Source organism: Pelophylax lessonae (genome assembly GCF_965119305.1).
Source record: "Pelophylax lessonae genome assembly, chromosome: 3".
NCBI classification, from domain to species: Eukaryota; Metazoa; Chordata; class Amphibia; order Anura; family Ranidae; genus Pelophylax; species Pelophylax lessonae.
The window spans coordinates 521,880,987-521,902,693 of NC_138770.1; the positions used below are offsets into that span (position 1 = coordinate 521,880,987).

General features: G+C 38.9%; 1 protein-coding gene across 2 annotated transcripts in view; it reads right to left on the reverse strand.

The window, feature by feature from the left end:
* Positions 1-21,707, reverse strand: part of SYNE1 (spectrin repeat containing nuclear envelope protein 1) — a 645,053-nt gene that overhangs the window by 345,775 nt on the left and 277,571 nt on the right. For both annotated transcript variants that reach the window (XM_082249740.1, XM_082249741.1), the window contains 14 exons: positions 21,275-21,409; positions 20,637-20,795; positions 18,412-18,620; positions 17,074-17,182; positions 12,054-12,218; positions 10,177-10,344; positions 9,485-9,661; positions 7,501-7,641; positions 5,573-5,733; positions 3,583-3,733; positions 2,802-3,029; positions 1,942-2,040; positions 751-938; positions 399-522 (listed from right to left, as the gene is read on the reverse strand). In XM_082249740.1, the coding sequence (XP_082105866.1) occupies positions 399-522; positions 751-938; positions 1,942-2,040; positions 2,802-3,029; positions 3,583-3,733; positions 5,573-5,733; positions 7,501-7,641; positions 9,485-9,661; positions 10,177-10,344; positions 12,054-12,218; positions 17,074-17,182; positions 18,412-18,620; positions 20,637-20,795; positions 21,275-21,409 (2,214 nt within the window). The remainder of the gene's footprint in view (positions 1-398; positions 523-750; positions 939-1,941; positions 2,041-2,801; positions 3,030-3,582; positions 3,734-5,572; positions 5,734-7,500; positions 7,642-9,484; positions 9,662-10,176; positions 10,345-12,053; positions 12,219-17,073; positions 17,183-18,411; positions 18,621-20,636; positions 20,796-21,274; positions 21,410-21,707) is intronic.

Below are 21,707 nucleotides of genomic sequence, written 5' to 3' on the forward strand. Positions count from 1 at the left end.
TAGTGTTGCTAGTACAATATCTGGCAGTACTGTATATCTGTTTTTGAGTGACTTCGACTGTGCTTAAAGGAAAGCACTAAAATAACAAAAAATATGAGCTTTCTAGTAAACACTGTGCATTCCTTTTAAACGTTTTCAGCAATGAGATGTAACATCTTGTTTCACTACGTTGTGTCTACAAAGAACTGTATTGTTCTAAATAAAACAAAAGGAGGATGACAGTGTCTGCGGAAAAGTAGAATAGCAATAACAAAGGACGGCAACAGTGATGAGGCACATTGTTAATATTACCTTTGAATGAAAATCTAAATAAAATAACTATTATAATGCCAGATGTCAAGCTTTAAATCATTTTTCCATACCCATGCATACCCCTTGGTTATGACGCATACACATACCTGGGCTGCCTGCATTTCAGCTTCGATTTTTGTCTTGTCTGCAGGGAATAGATTTTGTGGAGGACCGACCAATGCTTCATTTCTCTCCATCCAGATAATAAATGAAGAAAACTCCTTTTCTTGCCTAAAAACATAAACAATCATTACAGAATGCTCTCATCATGTTGCTGTGACTTTAGATTCCTAAATACCAGACAGTTACTTCTAAAAGCTACATTTTTTAAAAAAAAAGTAGCTGTTGAGATTTCATGTAATGAACAACAATCTTTATGTACAGTCATTTTTGCTCAATAAAGATTATTACATGTCATGTAACAGATAATTTTAAGATTATTATTAGATTGGATTATACCTCTGCCAATGTGCTAGCAGTTGCTCCAGCAAGGAGTGCCTCTCTTTAGCTTGTGTCCAGGCAGTTTCAATTTTTTGTTGAAGGTTTGCGGTCTGCTGCACTGCTTTATCCTTATTTGTGAGATTACGAGCACCAGCAGTCAGGGAATGGATTCTGGTTTTTAATGTTTCAACATCATGACAAAGATCCTGTGGGTAACAGCAAACACATTTTAAAGAATACTGTGATGATTAAGCAAAGCCCACCAAAAAGAGGTAAGGAGTAAAATGTTAAGGAGAGTGTGAGTTCTGATTATCGCTATCCTCTACAACTTTGCATTGCTGATTTATATATATCTGATTTATGTCTCATTTCATCTCTCTACACCCTATGAGAAGTGTCAGGGTGTATAGGCCTCTGTTGGAAATTTACCAATTCAGTGAAACTAAAGGACATTAAGCTTCCACAATGCTCTATAGGGTACCTTAGGGTACTTTATACTAGTGAAATTGCTAAAAGAGGACCTGAACTCTGGACTCAAAGTCCATAAGTCTGGACGCAAAGTCCAAAAAAAGCATGCATAGGGCAAAGCGCAAGTCACCAGCATTGCCTATAGATTCAATGTTGTGATATTCGCCCCGTTACCGATTTACCATGCCTTGATCCACACTGTGCCTTGTATGGGGGCAACCACCTTGCCATCAGATAGGTGAAGGAAGCAGAGACCCTCAGGTACAGCTTTCCTTCCAGTAATCAGCACAGTAGACCCATCATGAAATCCTCTGACAACAGCAGTCAAATGCAGCAATGCCCAAGGTGTTATCGCGCAGGTATACAGTTGTAAGGCTCAAGGAATAATAATGTCTAGACCTGGGAAGTGCACTGCTATTTTTCAGAAGGAATTAAAGACAAAACTAACATTTTCAGGATACTGCTTAGGAACAAATAACATTTCTAGAGGTTCCCTATAAAATAGCAAATCATCACTTTTTGAATTCAGACCAACTTTACTGGGACCCAGAAGAGAGTAATATTTGCACACCATTCTCTCTTTCACACACATACATATATACACATAATATTCCTAAACTCTGGTGTGGTACTTTGGATTTTTAAGACAGGTAAAATTATGTGCAATGAAACATTAACAAAGCTCAACAGCTAAACTGCATTCTATTTGCAAATAATATTCTTATAGAAAAGCAAAATTACCTGATGTGAATTCAACACTTTGTACGTCTCTGCAGCAGAAGAACAGTTCTTAACCGGACATGCAAGAGAAGCCTCAATGTTCTCCAAAGAATTTTGCACCTGTAGAGCAAATAACATCAGCTTTAAGACTGACCTACTGTATGTTTAGAGCAATGCTGACTACACATTCTGCAATCAGGTTTTTTTAAGCACAATCACAGGGCCACATGACCATGCTGAAAATACATAAAGAGAACAAAAATAAATCCATCAAAAGGCTCTGCAATAATCAGCATGGTCACGTCAAACATACTGCCTACACAATTAAAATTTCTATTTTTTAGTATATTAATTTACTATTATACAAAAAAGGTATAAAACGGTTCTCATTCAAAAATGTTTTCCCTTGTTTGTCTTGCCTTTCTCAAATACAAGATTTTACAAGAAGATATTACACATGATCTTTAACTTCTGTCATATTAATTGAGAACTCCACACACCTACTTGGAATATGTGTATTGCAAAGTAAAGTATTCTTACAACATACTATAAAAAAAAAGATGGTAGTCACTGCTGAAACTACATTTTTTGACTGATATTTTGATAGTGGATGTGTGCCTTCTTCATAGTATGTAACGTTGAAAAAAGACAATAGTCTATCCACTTCACCCTGTGTAGGTGTATGTGTGTCAGTGTTGATAATCATTTCCCATATCCCTGTATGTTGTGTTCACAAAGATGAACGTCCAAGAATCTTTTAAAAATATCAATACTTCCCACTGACACCAACAATTGTGGAAGAGAGTTCCACATCCTTATCGCCCTGACAGTAGTCCATCCAGTTCACCCAGAAAAAAACCCTACGCAGTTTTTCTTTCTACCTGTTTAAAGTCCTCATCAAATTTTTGCTGCTGTTCAGCATGCCCCAGGATGCTTTCTTTCAGCCGTTGAGCATGTTCTTTGAGTCCATCCCAGTCCTTGACCATCTGTGACAGTCTGGCTTTTAACCGAGCAATCTCAGATGAGCTTACAAATTCAGAAAAAGACTGGCTGTTAGCTTCAAGATCTGCTATTGCATTACTTTTCCCTTGTAGCTCCTTTAGTATTTCCTGTAAACCAAATAAAAAATATTAAAAAAAAAAAAAAGCAATGTAAAGTGGCCCTTTTGAATTGTTTAGGTTACAGCTTTCAGTATAAATAAAAGCTAAGAGATTAAAACAAATATACATTACAACTGCTTTTCATTGGTGCTAAGATTTTAAAAAAATGTCCATTTATTTTTAGAGGATCTACGTTTAGAGAGTTAACATTTCTGTAAGATGTTCTTTGTTTTCAGTATTGCATTGTCTGTCCTATCCCAACAAACCTTCAGCCACAGCTTATAGTATTGATCAGTTACAATATGCATTTGCCTCAAAGGGTTAGTCCATCAAAAACGTACATCAATATCCGTAACTAAGTCATAAAAGCAGGGTGATTTTTCCTTTATTTTATGGCACTTTATTATATTAATATCACATTAAAAATAATTATGTGACCAAAGAGTGAAGCAACTTTTGTTACAGAAAAAAAAAAAGAAGTAATTTTACTACAGTATCATGTAAAATATGTAAATCTATTTTTAGTGCTGATAATATATCAGTTATTTTTCTTATTATTTACCTTGATTTGGTTGACTTGCATATCTGCTGAAATATTTGACAGTTCAAGGTCACCTAGTTCCTTTTCTTTATCTGAAATCCACGTGGAATGCATCTCAAAATCACGATCAAACTTCTGCCACCTGTCTTTCACCAGTTCCATTTTGATAATACTTGAAATTAATAACGAAACAAATAAAATTGTAATATATATACAAACACCAATAACATCCTATAACAAACACCCAAATTATATGATTCAGAAGCTTAGCAATCTCACTAAATAATTTCAACAGTACCTTTTTTCTTACTTCCTTCGCTAGATCATTTAATGGGTCTGTGTCAACGGGCTTTGGGCTTACAGTGATGTAATCAGTTTATCAATTTGAGATGCTCCCAAGATCATTTATTCACAGGTGCATGTGACCTGCAGTTGACCTCCTCTGACCTGCATTTGACCTGCTTCAACGTGGTCTATTGCATTCCCATAGACTTGTAAGGGAATTCAAAATCTGTGAGGCAAGCTAAAGCCATCAACACAGGCCAAGACTGTGACATGTGTGGAAATCTTTTATAAGTGTTGTCAAAGTCAAAGATCTGGAAAACAAAGCTAGCTGGATGCATGCATGAACAGCCTGGGATCCTGAGCTACAATTAAGTGATGCTGGCCGTCACTTAATCTGGACATGGGCAGTAACAAGTGAAGTCAGTGATGATGATTAGTACTAAATAATACGAATTTTGACTTTCCTAAAAACTCCTTATGTTGGGATAGAATACAGGACACAGAACTTTCATAGACCATGGGTTATATGCAAGCTACCTTCAAGTAATTGAACACTGGCAAAAAACACCTGAAGGTATCCTGCATATGATCCATGGCCTTTAGTCCTGTGCTTTGTACTGTATAATATTTTTTTTTTCTTAAATCCAAGCAGGGATTTAAAAAACTGGAGTTTTGCTTTATTCATCTCTTTAAACCCAATGATCCATCCAGGCCAAAGTTAAGGAAGTCCTCCTGGAGAAGTCCAGAAATATGAGTGCCTATGGAGACCATGGATAAACCACAACTTGCTTCCACGTTTTGAAAAATCCTTATTGCTCCCATAAGCCTCCCTACCTTAACATTATCACTTCTTAGCTCAGTAAGACCAGATTATGGCCAATACATGGGACACCCTTTGCCCCCTCTCCCTACTTTTCCTGCTTTCTTCCTTTTCCTTGCATTTCTCATCATCTTCTTTATTCTTCATACTTGGATGCTACACTTCAATGAGCTTTCAGGATTACATGTTGCTCCATCTGCCCCACCATTCCACTATACCTACTTGCACATCCATAACAAGGATCTTCCAATGCTGAAGTGAATATGGAGCTTTATTGACCCACTGTGAAGTTTTGGTTTCTCTTCAAACCATCTGGTTGCCAAATCCTTATGGGTCAAATCTAATTTTTATTGTATACTCTTATTTAATGTATATGCTTCCCTGTTTGCGATGCTTCGGTTTGTATTGGTTGGTTAAGGCCCCTTTCACACTTGTGCGACCTAAAAATAGCGTGATTTTGCCGCAATTTTTTGCCGTGATTTTGCCTGGACTTGAAGCAATGCCTATGTCAATGGACCTCAAAACGCATCAAAGTTGGACCAAAGTAGTGCAGGGACTACTTTGAAGACGTTGCAACTTGAAGTCGCACAGATATGAACGGTACTCTTTGGAATCCATGGAGTATGACTTGTCATGTGTCTTTGCAGCACCAAATCACAGGATAAGTTGCACAAGTGTGAAAGGGGCCTAAGTGTTTATTACTTTGAAACCAATAAAACCTTGAACAAGAAACCCAATGCTCCATAAATGAAGAAGCAGTACCATGTTGTGATAAAGCAAATAAAGTAATAGGACCTTTTCATTTTTATATTGAAAAAATGCAGGTAAAGACAGGACTCTCATTTCCCAGCAATATCAGATACCAAAATCAAGAAAGGAACCCACTGCAAATCTTTGTGCACTTACTTCTCGGAAAGGCACTTTTTAATCTGCTTCACGTTTTCATCAACAGCCTTAGTTTTCTCCATTAGGTGGTGTTTGCTTTTTTCTCCAAGCTTTATATCACTTGACTTCTTCACCAGACTTTCAGCCTGAACTGAGAGATCATCACTTTTCTTACACCGCTCCTGTTAGGATAAATAGAATCTAGTCATTAGGCCACCCATACATATTACATAGTATTCTGAGAAGAGATTTTGAGAAGCAAGTTTTTTACATCTAAAAAGATTGGCTCATACAAATAATTTATATGCGGCCAAAAAATAGATTTACAGAAATGTAATTTTCTTATTACAAGTGTATTTTTCCATCTGAAAACAGAAATTCACTCTATAAAGTGAGGTACTGCCCCCTCTCCAGCCTGTAACCGAGTTGCAGGATTTTTGGAGGGAGGAAGATGGGGCACCATTTTGCATTAGTACCCACTAGCACTTTCTAATGCTCACGAAGACAAGGAAGCAGGGCCAGATTTACATCTGAGGAGCCTATAAGCAGAGAATTCTGAAGTGCCCCCCAGATTTTTTCTTGATAAATTACCACAACAGTCTAAGAAATGCAAAATTTGAGTAGAAAACACCCTAAGTGAATTTAAATAAAAAAAAACGCAATAAACTACCCATATTTTTGTTAAAATATAAAAGACAAGCTTGCACCGAGTAAATAGATACCCAACATGTCAAACCTTAAATTTGTGTGTACCAGTGAAATGGTGACATACTTCAGTACCTATATTTTCTATAGGTCATCAGTTTCGTGTTATGGAGGAGGTCTTGTGCTAGAATTACTGCTTTATGCCCAGCGATATGTAATATGTGTATCGCAATCAACGTTTTCATGTGTAGGCGCCCCCGACACGTGCGTTTACCTTCATGTGGGGGTGGAGGGCCTCAAAAAATATGGGGGGGGGGGGGTTATGTGCTTGGGTGTAACTTTATATTTTTGCCAGTACCGGGGGTGTGAAAGCAATGGACAGCAACACAGCCGCCCAAATGCTCGCACCTGATAGGCAGGAGTCTGCTAGTCAGTATTATACACAATCCAGCCATCGGATTGTGTGTGAAACCCCCTGCTGTCAGGTCCGTATGATGTATGAACCTGGCAGCGAAAGGGTTAAGATGAATTATTTGAAAAAAAAAAAAGCTCACATTGATGGGCACCCCTCTAGGAAGGGTGCCTGTAAGCACATGCCTAATGTGCCTAGTGGAAAATCCTGCCCTGCCAGGAAGACGCCGCTTGTCCACCTCCCTTCCTGCCCACATCCTCCACATGTGCAGTGGAAAGACGACTGTGGTTCATCAGGAAGTCACAGCTGGCTTCCAAATCCATGATTCTGCTGCAGGAAGACAACACTGGAATCCTTGGATTGGTAAGTACTTGATTTTTTATGGTGAGCAGCTACAGTATTTGAATCTACTGACTTTTAATGTTTAAAATTCTTAGTAATGTTCTTCTTTAACCTGTTCACATAAGCACACATCATTTCTGTATTTCTGGAAACATCATGTGGCACTGTCATATTTGCCTTTTGTAAACAAAACTATGATTGTGTATGACCATACAGGGTATAGTAAGAAGGGTGGTAAAAAGGAATCAAAGCAATCACAAAGCCCTTACTCTAAACAGGGCAGATGTTTAATTCCATCACGAATCCCCAAAAAAATTTCTCATTTTGGGTACAGTGGGAGGAACCAAGCACATCATTGCTTTTTGCCCCTCCGGCTAGATACACATCCAGAACTGCTGGATATAGAACAAATATAACATGTGAATACTTTCTGTTTTAGAAAAACTTTGCTGTGCCAAGCACTGTTTAGAATTTTATTGTTGTGTGCAGCCAAGACATATCACATTTTATTCACGAATACCACTGTAAAAACAGACAAATATAATGTAACCTTTGCCTGCTGAAGTTCTGTAGATACATTTTCCAGTGTTCCAAAGTTCAAGGGTCGTTCAAGTGTAGGTCCTATCTGCTTCAAATGCTGGGCAATGGATTCTTTTCCATTTTCTATGGTCTCCCAATTATGGATTGTGTCCTTCAAAGAGAAAAAATATATCATATAAAAAAAATTTTAAACGTGCTTTGAAAAATCTTTCTATATATGTGGCGTGGGGGGGAGAATGCTGTGGCCTAAATAAAAAAGTGTACAACACAATATATTTCATGGAGCTGTAGTTTTTGGTAAGCATGGTCTTATATCTTATATCTTAGAGCTGAAAAAAAGGTTTCTGGTGGAAGACTTCTTTCTGTCAGAAGCTATGATCACAGGTCTCAGTGGGCAGCAGATAGCTATATTATGCTCCCCATGTATCACTGACTGAGGGAACCTCTCTGATCAATGTCTGAATAGTAAAGTATCTTTACTTAGTGCCACCAGTCCAACACAGCTTATCAATATTAGTCCAAGGGGCAAATTGCAGCTATTCCTCAAAAGATTTTCCAACAGATACAGAGATGTAGGAAACTGTAAGGTGTTTTAATTCCCTCATATCTAACAAACTCTTAAATGTAAATTTTAGGTGGATTGGCCCTTTCACTTGTTGTAGAGCTGTACGATTCTGGCAAAAATGAGATTCAGATTTTTTGCTTAGAATGAAGATCACAGTTTTCTCATGATTCTCAAAATCTTTTTTATTTTAAATATATATATATATATATATTTTTTTTTCTTTGTATTAACCATTTGAAATAAAGCAGTGACCCCCTCTTCTGTCATGGCTTACCCCTGGGTACTGCTGTGGGAACTGCTGACTGGTGGGTACTGCTGTGGGTACTGCTGGCTGGAGGGTACTGCTGGCTGGTGGGTACTGCTGTGGGTACTGCAGGCTGGAGGGTACTGCTTGCTTGGCGGGTACTGCTGTGGGTACTGCTGGCTGGTGGGTAGTGCTGTGGGTACTGCTGGCTGGTGCGTACTGCTGCGGGTACTGCTGGTGAAGAGTGAGTGTGAGGAGCGGCATAGAGCCGATGCTTCCTGTAGCCTGTTCTCCTCTCACAGGCGGAGTGCATTTGATATCACTCTACCTGTGACAGAACGGAACCGGAACTCCACAAGAAGCATCAGCTCCATTCTGACAGCTGACCTCTGACACAGACAGCCAGGATATCGCCTGTCTGTTAGGCAGCTGCAGCCCTCATGCCGGAGACTTGAGATGTCTGGCTATGTGTCATACCCAGACACATAACGCTTAACCCACTACAATGAGAATCGTGAAAATTGGGGATGGAGATTGCGGGGGGGGGGGGGGAATCGAGATCGCAATTATCATATGATTAATCGTGCATCTCTAACTTGTTGCTTTGATTGGCTTTTTAAATACAAAAAAAAGTTTAAATAATTAGAGAATTATTTTTGCCATTTATTTATTGCATATGTATGTATTAGGCATCCTTCACATGCCCATTTAGCCACATACATCTGATTCCAGCAGCAAGAATCAGCAGATTCTTGTGGCTGGAACGATAGGTGCATGCAAACAGCAGTAGCCACTCAGCCAGTAGATAGTACTAACAGGCTGAGAGTAGCCATCACTGTTCACATATAGCCATACACCAAGTGGTTACCTGCAGTTAGGAATGGATGTGCAAGCCTTATGGCAGTTAGATCTGATGTCTAGTTTCTGATAGAATCGGTTGCCACCCCTCATGCTACTGCAATCTTCTGGAACATGAGAGGACCCTTCCAATGGACACCCAATAGTAAGTGTCCACATTAGCACCTCAAGAAGGACGCTCCCACTCTGCGTTCCAGAAGACTTGGGATCCAGTGCATCATGCGACCACAGAGTTAGGTAAATAGATCATTTATTTTAGGCCACAGCAATTAGCTTGGGGTCTCATCATGGTACAGCTTTAAAAGTATTTCAGCTTGCTTGGCTTACCTTTAATTCTTCTTCTTGTTGCACCAATACTGTCTCCACATTTTCCATTTCAGCTTCCATCTTCACCAACTCATCTTGGACATCTCTGGACAATCCCTTTTCAGTCTGTATCTGTTTGGCACGAGTAATCTGGAGCTGAACATCCTGTTTCTTTGAACGTATTTTCTTTATGTTTTTCTACAAGGACCAAATTATATGGTACATTATATCATGATAAGAAAGCATAGGCTCACTATATAACAAACTAGTATTATTGCAGGTATTAGAATTTGCGCTGTGATAACAAGTAATTGATACACAGGCTAGGACACCATCTAACATACTTTGCTGAATGGACATTAACAGCAAGAAACAGACATACCGGAGACATACTAGAGAAACTCAGGTTTAGACTCAGATAGTTATCAAGCCAAATACACACAACGTAAGACAATCATTTGGGCCGATGGTTATCCAAAACCTGAAAGATTTTGGCCAAAGTGGATGATTTGTCACAATGTCAGGTTGGGCATGGCTTTAACATGCCTTGGGGAACCCAGATTTCCACAGTGAGACAGCATAAAAAGTATTTTCTAACTAATAGAAGATCATGCAAATATCTTTACAGGTCATTTAGTAGAGAATGTGCCACACTTAGCTCTTACAAACATTCACATTAAATGTTTATTTGGATTATTATAAAATAGTAATACCTCATAATGAAGAAGTAGCTCCTGGGCCTCCTCAAGGCTTTCTGTGTTTAAGATCTTCTCAGCTTGTGATTGAATATCCTTAGAGCTTGTCACAAACTCACTGAGTTTATTCTTTACTGCCTCCTTGCACTCTACACAATCTCCAACAGTGCTTAAAATCTTCTCAGTCTATTGGGAAACAGTAAAAAATAGGAGATTTGTTTTTCTAAGGGGACTATTTTTTCAAACACAATTTTTTCAATTTATTTTTATGTAAAAATGAGTAAATCTTGGGTCAAAATTGTGTGAATCTTGGGTGAAAACCTAGATTACTAGACTCCTACATTTTAAAATTATTTTAATATTGCATTCCAATGTAATGCTAAACAGATACAATGACTCCACCCAGGCATACACCATTTCATAACATAATAGCTAGCCTTAGCTTTGTGTGATTTGTTAGGTATCTTCTTAAGGCACCATCCTTCAGGGGGAACACAGAGCTGGGCTTTCACTTTTATTGACCATTTATTGAAGATAATTATGGCAAATACAGTAGAGATGTTTCTATTAATTATTTCTGAAGGACAATTTCTTCATCTTTGCCTTCACTCCTCTGCTTTAAAAAAGCCATTTTCTGCCCAAAAAAACCCTATAATTTATATGATAGCAAGAATGTAGAATGCAAAAAAGGGATGCAAGAGGGCAAGGAAGAGTTTCCTGAACAATGGTTAAAAAAAGTAGGAGTACCATTGTTCACAGAAGTCAGGAATGTCATACTAAACGTTTTCACAAAATGCCAAATAACCTAAGGCCAGCCCTGCGTAACATAGTTGGCTTTAAAAAAAAAAGAGTAAAAGAGCAAAGCAAACGTACAGCAGACCAAGAGTATACACAGCAGTGTCCCAGTGCAGACTGCAGACATGTTAAATGTAAATAATACAATGTTTACATTAGTTTGGTCCTTTGATGATAATGTTGAATGTGTAACTCCACTTTTTTTTGAGAAAAAAACATTCCTATCTGGTGATTTATGTACATTGCAAGCATTTCAACAAACTTTATTGCAGATTCCTACATTTTGATATACTAAAAGGAATAACTGTTTGTCTGTGTCCATTTAATTTGTTTGTTTGTCTGTGTCCATTTATTTATCAATCAGCTACTGCACCTGCAGGGCTCTAATGAAGAAACTTGCAGGGTCTGCATTCTTTAAGACGTGATTTCCCTTTGAGCGTATCTCACCAAAAATTACATTTTTGTTGCAGGGGATGCTCAAAATCTGATTTGTATCTTAGTGCAGACTTCTGGGAAAATCAGTAAGCCAATCACAAAAGCATGTTTGTTACATATTTGGTGGGTGTTTTGTACACATTCTGTGTACAGAACTCCTCCAGGTAGCCATATTGCTTTGCATTTTACAGAACATTAAAATTAATTTTTAATAACATTCAATTACAATATGACTTGTGTCGCAATTGTATAGGCTATAATAATTTTTCTTTTATCCCTATTCCCCCCCCCCCCCCCCAAAAAAAAAAAGTGAATTTACCCTTTAAATCAATGGAAAAATAACAAAGGAGGAGGATGAGAATATGTATGTAAAATGTGGTGGTATTCCCAGAAAAAAAGTAAAAAAGAAATGTGGTTTAGAGGTAAATGGAAAAAGAAAAGAGTAATGGAAAACAAATAAAGGGGAAAAGAACATCCTTTTCACTTATTATTCACTGTACTAGGACACTTTTTATTCATTCATTTTGTGATAACAGGTTGATGCTTTGGATTTTTTTTCAAACTAGTACAAAGCACAATTCAGATATCAGTGCAGGCAAAAATGAATAGAACTTATAATGAGATGAGGGCTGTCCATGTAGCAGTGAAATGCTAACACTATGTACCTCATTTAGTGAGTCCAAGAATAGTTTTAGGCTGTCAGAAAGTCTTGCTAGATCACTGTTTTGTCTTCGTACTTCCGTCTCCACTGATACCTCAGTAAGTGCAGTCAGTCTGTCTTTCAGATACCTGAGATTATCCTCTTGTTTAGTCACATCTTGTCTAATTTCCTGTAACAATGCAATTCTCCACATTAGTAAGAAAAGCATTAAATTTATGAGTATCAATGGTCATGAGAAATGGGAAAGGAAGCACATGGAAAATATAAATATATCATGGTGAACTACTTGAACTGCTCAACTCATTATTCTACAGAGCAGTTGACTCATGGATTTTAGGTTCTATAGTTAAAGTTTACACAATAATGCATTTACAGTTCAAAATATAAGCATCACAGCATTATGACATTAAACTTTCTACCCTATACACCTGTTGGGTAATTTGCGGCTTCAACATCTTGTCAGTATACCGGAGCCTCAGGATTGGGCTCTTAAAGGGATTACGTCTCTGAAACACATTTTTACAAAAGATAGATTTTCCTCCTTCTCAGAGTTGAGAGAAAAGTTTGTTCTCCCTGCAACTATGTATTTTAGGTACCTACAGATCCGGCATTAGCTACAGGCTCAATTCCGGAACCTGGCGGTCCTTTAGCCAGGCTCAGTGGAGCGTTTGTTGACGTCTAGGGTACTCAAAAACCCCCTGTCTATCTATCTCCGCTTGGCGGCAGCGCATGCTCCTAACTTGACGAAGGCATGTGATAAATGGAAAGTCGACATCCAAGATTTAACTGTGGAGGACTATGTGGGTACTTATGTTGATTCTACATAGTTTTATACAACTGAAGTTCCTACATTATTACACCCCACAGAGAGTAGCTGCAATTTACCCTGAGGTTTGCCTCCTTTGTACACGCTGCCAGTCCTCCAATGGTACATTTCACATGATATTGTTATGCACCTCTATTTAACCTTACTGGGCAGTGGTGATTAATGTTTTAAACAATTTTGGGCCCTAACACAGAACCTTGCATTAGCATTGTTGGGAAGTATGGAGGATGTTGTAGCTACTGGATGCCAGAAGCTCTTTCTATTCTATGCTCTGTATTAGGCCAGGAGGGAAGTTTTTATTAGATGGAAACAGCCTGCTCCACCGACAGTGGGTACCTGGACGGCTGAAGCAAATGCAGTTTTGCCATTAAATAAATTGACTTATGAAAGCAGGAACTGTCCTAAAAGGTTTGATATGGCCTGGTCCATTGGATAGATGCATATGGTTCTGGCAGTTAGGGAACGTTGTGAACTATCTGCGTCTACCACTTGCTGTTTCCCCCCCTCCCCCCCTTTTTCCGACCCCCCCCTTCCCTTTCCCTGCCCCCTCCCCCACACACCTTTTATCCAGGCAATGATATATTTATGTTTGTTTACTCTACTCATTTGATTCAGATTTGTGGTTGAAGGTTGAAAGGTGATACCTGTCTTGCATTGTAAACCAACCCTCCTTAATGGCATCTTTATTGTATAGTACTGACTGTGATCTGTCATGTTATGTTGCTTACAATGTGAATAAACTTATTTCTACCCATTTATTGACCAGTCCAATTTTTTCAAAGCAGAGCTCCACTGGAAAAATGTTTAATTTGGTGGGGAATGAGTGGTATACTGCCTGCATTCCCAGTGGAGAAATCAACCTTTTCCATACAGTATAATGCTAATAGGTTAAGGAGCTGGGGAGAGATCATGCTGGCTACACCAGTCCCTTAGTGAATTTTCTATATGATTAAGAATTAATCCAAAGAGAAGAAATGTATTGTGAACCTTGCATCAAAATGCAAGATGTACTTATATTGAAGACCCCAAACCCTCAGGAATTAAAAAAAGGACAGCCAAATTAATGAAAAATAGCAGTAAATAAATACCTTACGCCCCAAATTCCGGTGAACTTGCTGAGGCAAGGTTGGCATCAATGAAATTAATTTTCTTTTGGGATCCTGTGAAAGCTGAGGATCCCAGATCTCAAAAGAAAATGTTCCACCTACCAGTCTGGGTGCCCCGCTAACATGCAGAAATATATCCGGCATTCTTCCTGTTCCATCCTCAGTGTCTTCTACTAGAGACATTTTGAGTTGGACGCCGGGTTCCAAGCAAAATTGACAGGTAGTTCTTCATATATTAAGTCATTGTCCAAGACAGTATTAATGTGTGTTCCAAATTATTCAACTGTTATGCTGATCACATTCAAATAGCTGAGAGATGAAGGAATTGTGTCTAACTTGATATGTTCTGCCTCACAGTATTCCTAATGTACCTTCTTATAACCAAGTAGTGCTATGAGTATTTATATTCTAATGTATGATCTGCTGAACGTTCTATGTATCTCTCATTAATTCTGACTTTCTAAGGTGGTTATTGGGTTATTGTTCTGTAATTTAGCTTTGCAAAATTTAAAATAAAGAATTTATAAAAAAAGAAAATGTTCCCACAAAGTGCTGGAGTGCCTTGCCCTGGGATTTGGGAACCTGAATTTTTCCAGGTACCTGAGAGGATACCCAGTGACATCACCAGCAAATACAGGAATGGCCTGGAATCTGGGGAGTAACATGTTTCTTCTAATGTTGTTGTTTTTTTGTTTTGTTTTTTTGCTTTTTTTTTTTAATTTACCTGTGTATTACTTTCCTGGAGGGTTGGGGTTTTATAAGATAAATGGGCCTTGAATTTTGATGTAAGGTCCTCTTTAGATATACAGCCAAGCTGTGGCTTGTCCAGTATAACTGGCAGCAAATACAAACATTCTTACTGGTGTAACAAACAACAATAATAAGTTGAATGGAAACTCCTTTTAAGTACTTGGAAAGTCATGTCAAGGTCTATACATAATTTCAAACTTTACACTTTCACAGAATTTTTGTTTATTGCGCATTTCAGACAACACTTTTTGTAAGCCATGGACTGAAGACACTCCTTGCTTTAAATTATCACTTACTACGCTTTTTTGTACCATGCACTGCAGATGTTTGAATACTCTGGTGCTCTGCATTTCTTCATGCACATAAAACAATAAAAACTAAAGGAATGAAGAACAAATAAAAACAAGAAAAATAAAAAATAAGCTTATCTTTTACCCTGGCTTTCTCCCAGGGTGCCTCGATTAAGATCACAGATCTTCCAGTGAAATCCTGAGAATGCTGAGAATTCCTAATCTAGTGAGAAGATGCTCCTGCACTGTGATGTGCATGCAGATGTAAGGTCAGCAGTATATAATTACAATATAATAAATAGAGTGCAGGAGTCAGGAGTTCATGTACAAACTGAAATGGTCAGTAATGGACATATGTAATGGACAGTCCAGAATATAGCGGTCATAAGTACTGTATGAATAATACAACAGTAACAGGTATGTACCACACAGCACAGTATAGAGCATATGGTCAGGATAATGTGAAGTACAAGGTATGTTACATAATCCTGACTGCTAAATGTGTATGCAGTGTCATACATTGCATACTCCTGACCCCTACCCCTTAATACCATGCTGTGAAGGAATGTAATAAACACTTGTGAATTAAACAAAATGTCTATTTTTCTATGTCTGTTTCTCTGTACATATACATATCCTTTTTCTGACTTCCTTACTCAAAATGGCCGTTACTAGATAACCCCTTCATCGAGAATGGAATGTCTGGAAAAGATGGTGCTTTGGCAAGGAGCCCTCCAAAAAAGATAACATTCGTAAACTAGAAGGGGACTTCCTTATAATGGACATGACTAATCAGAAAGCTGCAAATAATCAGTATTATGCTAATATTATGCTTATGACGTACTAACTTATGACACCACCTACTAACTATTTAACTCACTGTACATTAGAAATAAAACAGGAAGTATCATTTACCTGAACAAAGTGTGTCAGTGTTATCTCCTCGTGCATGCACTACAATTACCTAATTAATTAGATCCAGCAGCAGAAATCTATTTTGAGCCTGATTGATTGCTTCACTGATTGCCTCACCTTTCACGTTTTTCCAATCTCTTAACTCTGTGTCAAGCCCCCCCCCCCCCCAAACAAACAGTTCTCTATCCTCTACACCCAGATACCAAACCTTTGTGCACCAACTTCTCTGTCTACAATTTTCACCTCTGCGCGCAGCCCCCCTCCACAGCTCTTATCTCTATACCCCTTTTATCCACATATCTCACCTCTGCACCTCCCCCTCACCTCTGTCCACAGATCTCCCCTTTACATCTCCCACTCCCCTCCATTTACAGATCTCACCTTCACATCCTCTACCCCCATTCACATATTTCACCTGGCTTTACAGTGGCTGCAGCACAGCTCTATTAGATGGGCACAGGCTTTTTTCAATACAGTGCACTGACTCATGGCTTTGCCTCTCTAATAGGCTGCTCTGACAGTCAGACCTGTAGCATAGAGCCAAAGAGAAGTTATGGAGTACTTTCCTCAGATCTGTTCTACAGGCTTGACTGGCAGTGGGTGGGTTGGCAGGCGGAGACAGAAGCCAGAAGCTGCCAAACCTGCACATAAATTAAAGGAAAAAAGTGGGCTTTTGCTGTGTTGGGACCCGAGTGCACTCACAAATAGATGTGGGGCATGTACTCCAGGAGAGCATGATGTCTAAATACTGCCCTGTTTGGATGCTGCTAAAATCTTCAACCAATGGAAACTAGTGGGTAATGTGTCTATAGCACATCCAGCAAGAAAGGCAAAGGCATTGTAGATCTGTAGCCATTGTAGTCACCAAAATAGTTACTATCCTTGTCTTACCTGATTGTTCTACACAGTACATAGTGGCCAAGAACAGTATAAAATATTAATTCAAGATCTTATGCAAATGCTGCCTCAAGCATAAGCATATCAGGTTGAAAACATTTTACCTGAATGTATGACGACCTTCACTGTCCTTACTTGTACTTTTCACCACGAATTGTAGCTTATTTACAGATTTGTAACGTTTTAATGTTCTATATTTTTGTATGTTATATTTAAAAACCAAAAAAAAAAACTTTTTACCTGCACTGAAGATTTTAATTGTTCATATTTCGTAATGTCTTTAGTCCCGCCTTTAATTTGGATTAACTCTTTGTCCTTTGCTGCCAGCCAATCCGACACTTCTTTTAATCTGTAAAGTTGAGAAGGACCAGTCAGTAACACTAGGACAATAACAGTAACAGAAAAAAAAAATAATAAATAATAACGTTTTCAAAAATTAGCACAGTGTAGAAAGCAAAATGTAGAAGAATGTTTCTGGGTAAAAAAACCTATATTCATGGCCAATTTAAATGCCAAATTATTTTGCCTGCATCTGGCTGTAGATTAGTTAATCACATTTACATTTGACACCAAAAGGAACATTTTACACTCAAATGGTTATGTGATGCAGCACAAGTCAGTTTACCAGGAGAAATCAGGAGAATGGTACTAAGGAAGCCAGTGTTATTTTGGCAGTTTTTTATTTTTAATAACCTAGAAACTAAATGGTGTTTTCGTCAGTAAGTGATATTCTAAATATCTGAAAAGCTGTGAAGGTGGCAGCATAGTAAAGAGTTCTGCCAGGGGAGGACAGGGGAGCAAGGAGGCATTGCCCTTTAGGATAAAAAACACTCCACTATGTACACCAGTCAATGTACTATACATGAACCATGGCACACCTTTACCATTTTCTTTAGTCCACAGAAATCTGTCACTACTATGGCTGTCTTTACTCCCTTAGGACAAATATTCTCAGTCCTCTCTTGGTTTGAGACAATTGTATCAGCTGAACTGCATATAATGCAATGTCTTAGCTAAACATTTTCCTGTGACTGATCACTATTACCTGGCATTGCATTCACACCCACTTTCCTGCCCCAGTGACCTAAGCCTCGTACACGCTATGAGAATATCGGACAAATGATCATCCGTTTTTCTTTGCATTTTAGTTTCATATCGAAAACCAATAGGTTACTAAAGTTATGAAAATTCTCGTACAACAAAATACAATTTCTGATGTAATGTGTTGCATTGTATTGTAATGTATTCTTTCGTTTCCGAGCATGCCGTCTTCCAATTTTTTTCGGACAAATACTATACGGATTAAACGAAAATGGTTTGTTCTAATATCGCATGAGAAACTTTTTCGTGGTTGTCCCTTCAGATAATTTTGCATGAACTGTTGTGATCGGCTCTCGAAAGCTGTGTACTCCCATTCACATAATCATACAATCGCTTCAAAATCGGTATTTTTCTTCCGTTTTTCTCATCGTGCATGCTAGGCATAAGTGTGTGTTGCACATACAGGGTCTGGAAAACTGGCACAACAATGACACTACAACATTTCAGTAGGATAGGGCTCATGCTCTAAAACAGTACCTGATCCTGAAATCCTTCCATTTGTCTGGATGCTCCATCAGTTTTAGATGTGTACTATCAATCTGAGTTTTCATTTCTTTTAGTACCACTCTACTGCTTTCATATACTCCTTTTATGGGGTCTCTCTCCTGCAGCTTTAAACATAACTCTTCAATTAGCCGCAGCCTCTTCTCACACAGCTGGTAGCACCCTTTCTCACCAAAGAAAGCCTATAATAAAACAGTAATAAAAGCAACAGAGAGAGAGAGGTCAACAAAGCCAGATAAATACATTATTTAAATACCATGTCCAGTGTTTATTAGCTGAACTGAGCAACCTAAAATAAAACTTATAGTCAAACACATGCTTTGCCCATTCAGCCTACATCACAGGCTATCATAGCTAGCCTAGTCACTTGTGCCACAATAATCTGCAGAATAATCATACAGCATAACTACAGCTTGAATAATATTGCTACTACTCAATGCCTAGACAGTGTTCATACAGGAACTTTAATCTTTATACAATAGTGTGAATCAAAGTAGTTTATGAACAATGGCAGACACACCATTTGTGCTGAATACGGGACTTTGGGTGTCATTTATACTAGATATGGGTCAGGCCAGGTAAGAAGCAGAGGCCTTTCAGCATGATGCCCCTACTGTGCTCCTACTATGCAATATTTCAGTGGTGTCCAGCAGAAGGCACCTTCATACCTCTCTACCTGTCCAACACTGAGACACGCAAAATGCTCTCCCAATTTTCTCTTGTCACCATACTGACTGGAAGTGAAGGGGTATTTTTACGGTATGATCCAAGTTATATATTATAGACTGTAAGGGACTGTAAGGGAGTTCGTTTGGCCACATCCAAGATGGCCATCTCATAAGTTTGGCGGGGCAATTCTGAACTGGGGTGGGACCAGCACTGAGGCAGCTGCCTGAATTAACTTTTTACATTAACCAGGAGGTGATTGGCTGCTAGGAGGCGGTCCTAGACACCAATCACCAGGTTGCTAATATGAAAGGTTAACCCGGAAGCTCCCGCACCCCATACAGTGCTGCTGTGCCTTCAGTTCAGAGTTGTCCCACTGAAGGGGGCGGTGTGAAAGGGGCAGTGCTTTGGGGGTTATATGTGAGGGGAGAAACAGTGTTGTGGGGGGGTGTGAAGGGGGGAACAGTGTTGTGGGGGGGGGGGGTGTGAAGGGGACAGTGCTGTGGGGGGGATGTGAAAGGGGCAGTGCTTTGGGGATGATATGTGAGGGGAGGGCAGTGTTGTGGGGGTGATATGAAGGGGGCAGTGCTGGGGGGATGTAAAGGGGGCAGTGCTGAGGGGGGATGTAAAGGGGGCAGTGCTGAGGGGGGATGTTAAGGGGGGACAATGTTGTGGGGGTTATGTGAAAGGGGCAGTACTGTGGGGGGAATGGGAAAGGGGCAGTGCTGTGAGGGGGATGTAAAAGCGGCAGTGTTTTGGGGTTAAAATGTGAGGGGGGGAACAGTGTTGTGGGGGGATGTGAAGGGGGCAGTGCTGGGGGGATGTGAAGGGGGGAAGTGAAGGAGGCAGTGCTGTGGGGGGATATGAAGGGGGAAGTGCTGTGAGGGGGGATGTGAAGGGCTCAGTGCTGTGGGGGGATGTGAAGGGGGCAGTGCTGTGGGGGGGGGGGGTGTAAAGGAGGCAGTGCTGTGAGGGGAATGTGAAGGGGGCAGTGCTGAGGGGGGGATGTGAAGGGGCAGTGCTGTGGGGGGGGGGTGTGAAGGGGGCAGTGCTTACCAGATATAAAACCAGATATAAAAAGAATTTGACAGCAAAAGAGAACATTACACTCTGCTCATTGAAAGGTTTGCGCTGCGCCACGCTGCTCCACACTACTCTACAGCACACATTTTTTTTTGTCGGGGTTCCACAGGAAAAATGAATTGGGAAACACTGATTTTTATCTATCTATCTATCTATCTATCTATCTATCTATCTATCTATCTATCTATCTATCTATCTATCTATCTATCTATCTATCTATCTATCTATCTATCTATCTATCTATCTATCCATAAATCTATAAACAGTAAATAAGAGTTGGTACTTGTACAAATGTAGTTGACTTTCTCATGCACAGGAGTACTTTGTTGACTTTGTCTGCCCCATTTATGGCACTATATAATTATTCTTTACAGTTTGATTTGCTGTATTATTTTGATATTTCCATGATTCATTTCTGAGGAAGACAGTACATTTCAATGTAAACCTACCCTGTGTTCTTTCACAATTTTCTCACTGCCATCTACTGGAAGCATTTTGTTTTCTCGAGCCAACTCTGCTCTGCAGTCTTCTACTGAGGCTAGAATTCTATTCCTCTCCAGCTCAATTTTCAGATGTAATAAGTGGTAGGGCGCTTCACTCTGATAATCCTATAAAGCAAAGAAGCACGAAAACAAAGTTTAGAAGAAAACATGTCTTTAATGTCAAATTCACTGGTCACTTGCTGTTGTGATGATAGATTTGTCCCATCCACGTTTCAGGAACAGCTCAGGTCAAAATTTATATAAAGTATCATTTTTTTTTCCTTTCCCTGGTTCAGCAACAATATCTTTTGTCCAGGATCATTTATACAAGATATCTAAAACACTTTAAATTGTTTTTCAGGAAGAATGAGCAGCATTTAAAACAGCTCAAGAATGCAATAATGAAAACCCTTTACCATACCTATCAAAAGACTGTTTTGTTTTTGCAGTGTTTGTACAAAAAAAAAAAAAAAAATATATATATATATATATATATATATATATATATTTGCACTTTATTTCCTAGATTTTTTTTCTTAGATTACAGAAGCCAAATATGTTTAATGCTATAAAGTGGGATCCCAAACATAAATTAATTTACAAACCTTCCATTGTTTATGTAATTTCCTGACAGTTTCTTGAAGTGGCTGCTGGTCTTGCTCTGGCAGGATATCTGTTAGTTCATCACAAGCTTTAAGGAAAGCATTAAGAACCTTCTGATCTAATTGACCAAAAAAGTCCTGCATACAAAGAAAAATGTTATAGTTTCAAACAAAGCACATATTTGTTCTAATTAAGTGCAGTATATCATGTTATTTGCTGTATATATGCAGCCTGCTAGTGTAGTCCAATTCAATTATCTTTACAGCAACTAACCCTTAAAGCATGGAACAAGAAAATGATATGCAAATACCATGTTTTATCATTTTAAATACCTAAAAGTACAGAAAAATGAAATGCCCATTGATCTGCAAAAAATGCACTCCTAATCCTTTTGTGGGCTTATAACACACAAAAATCTGTGGACTGATTGGTATC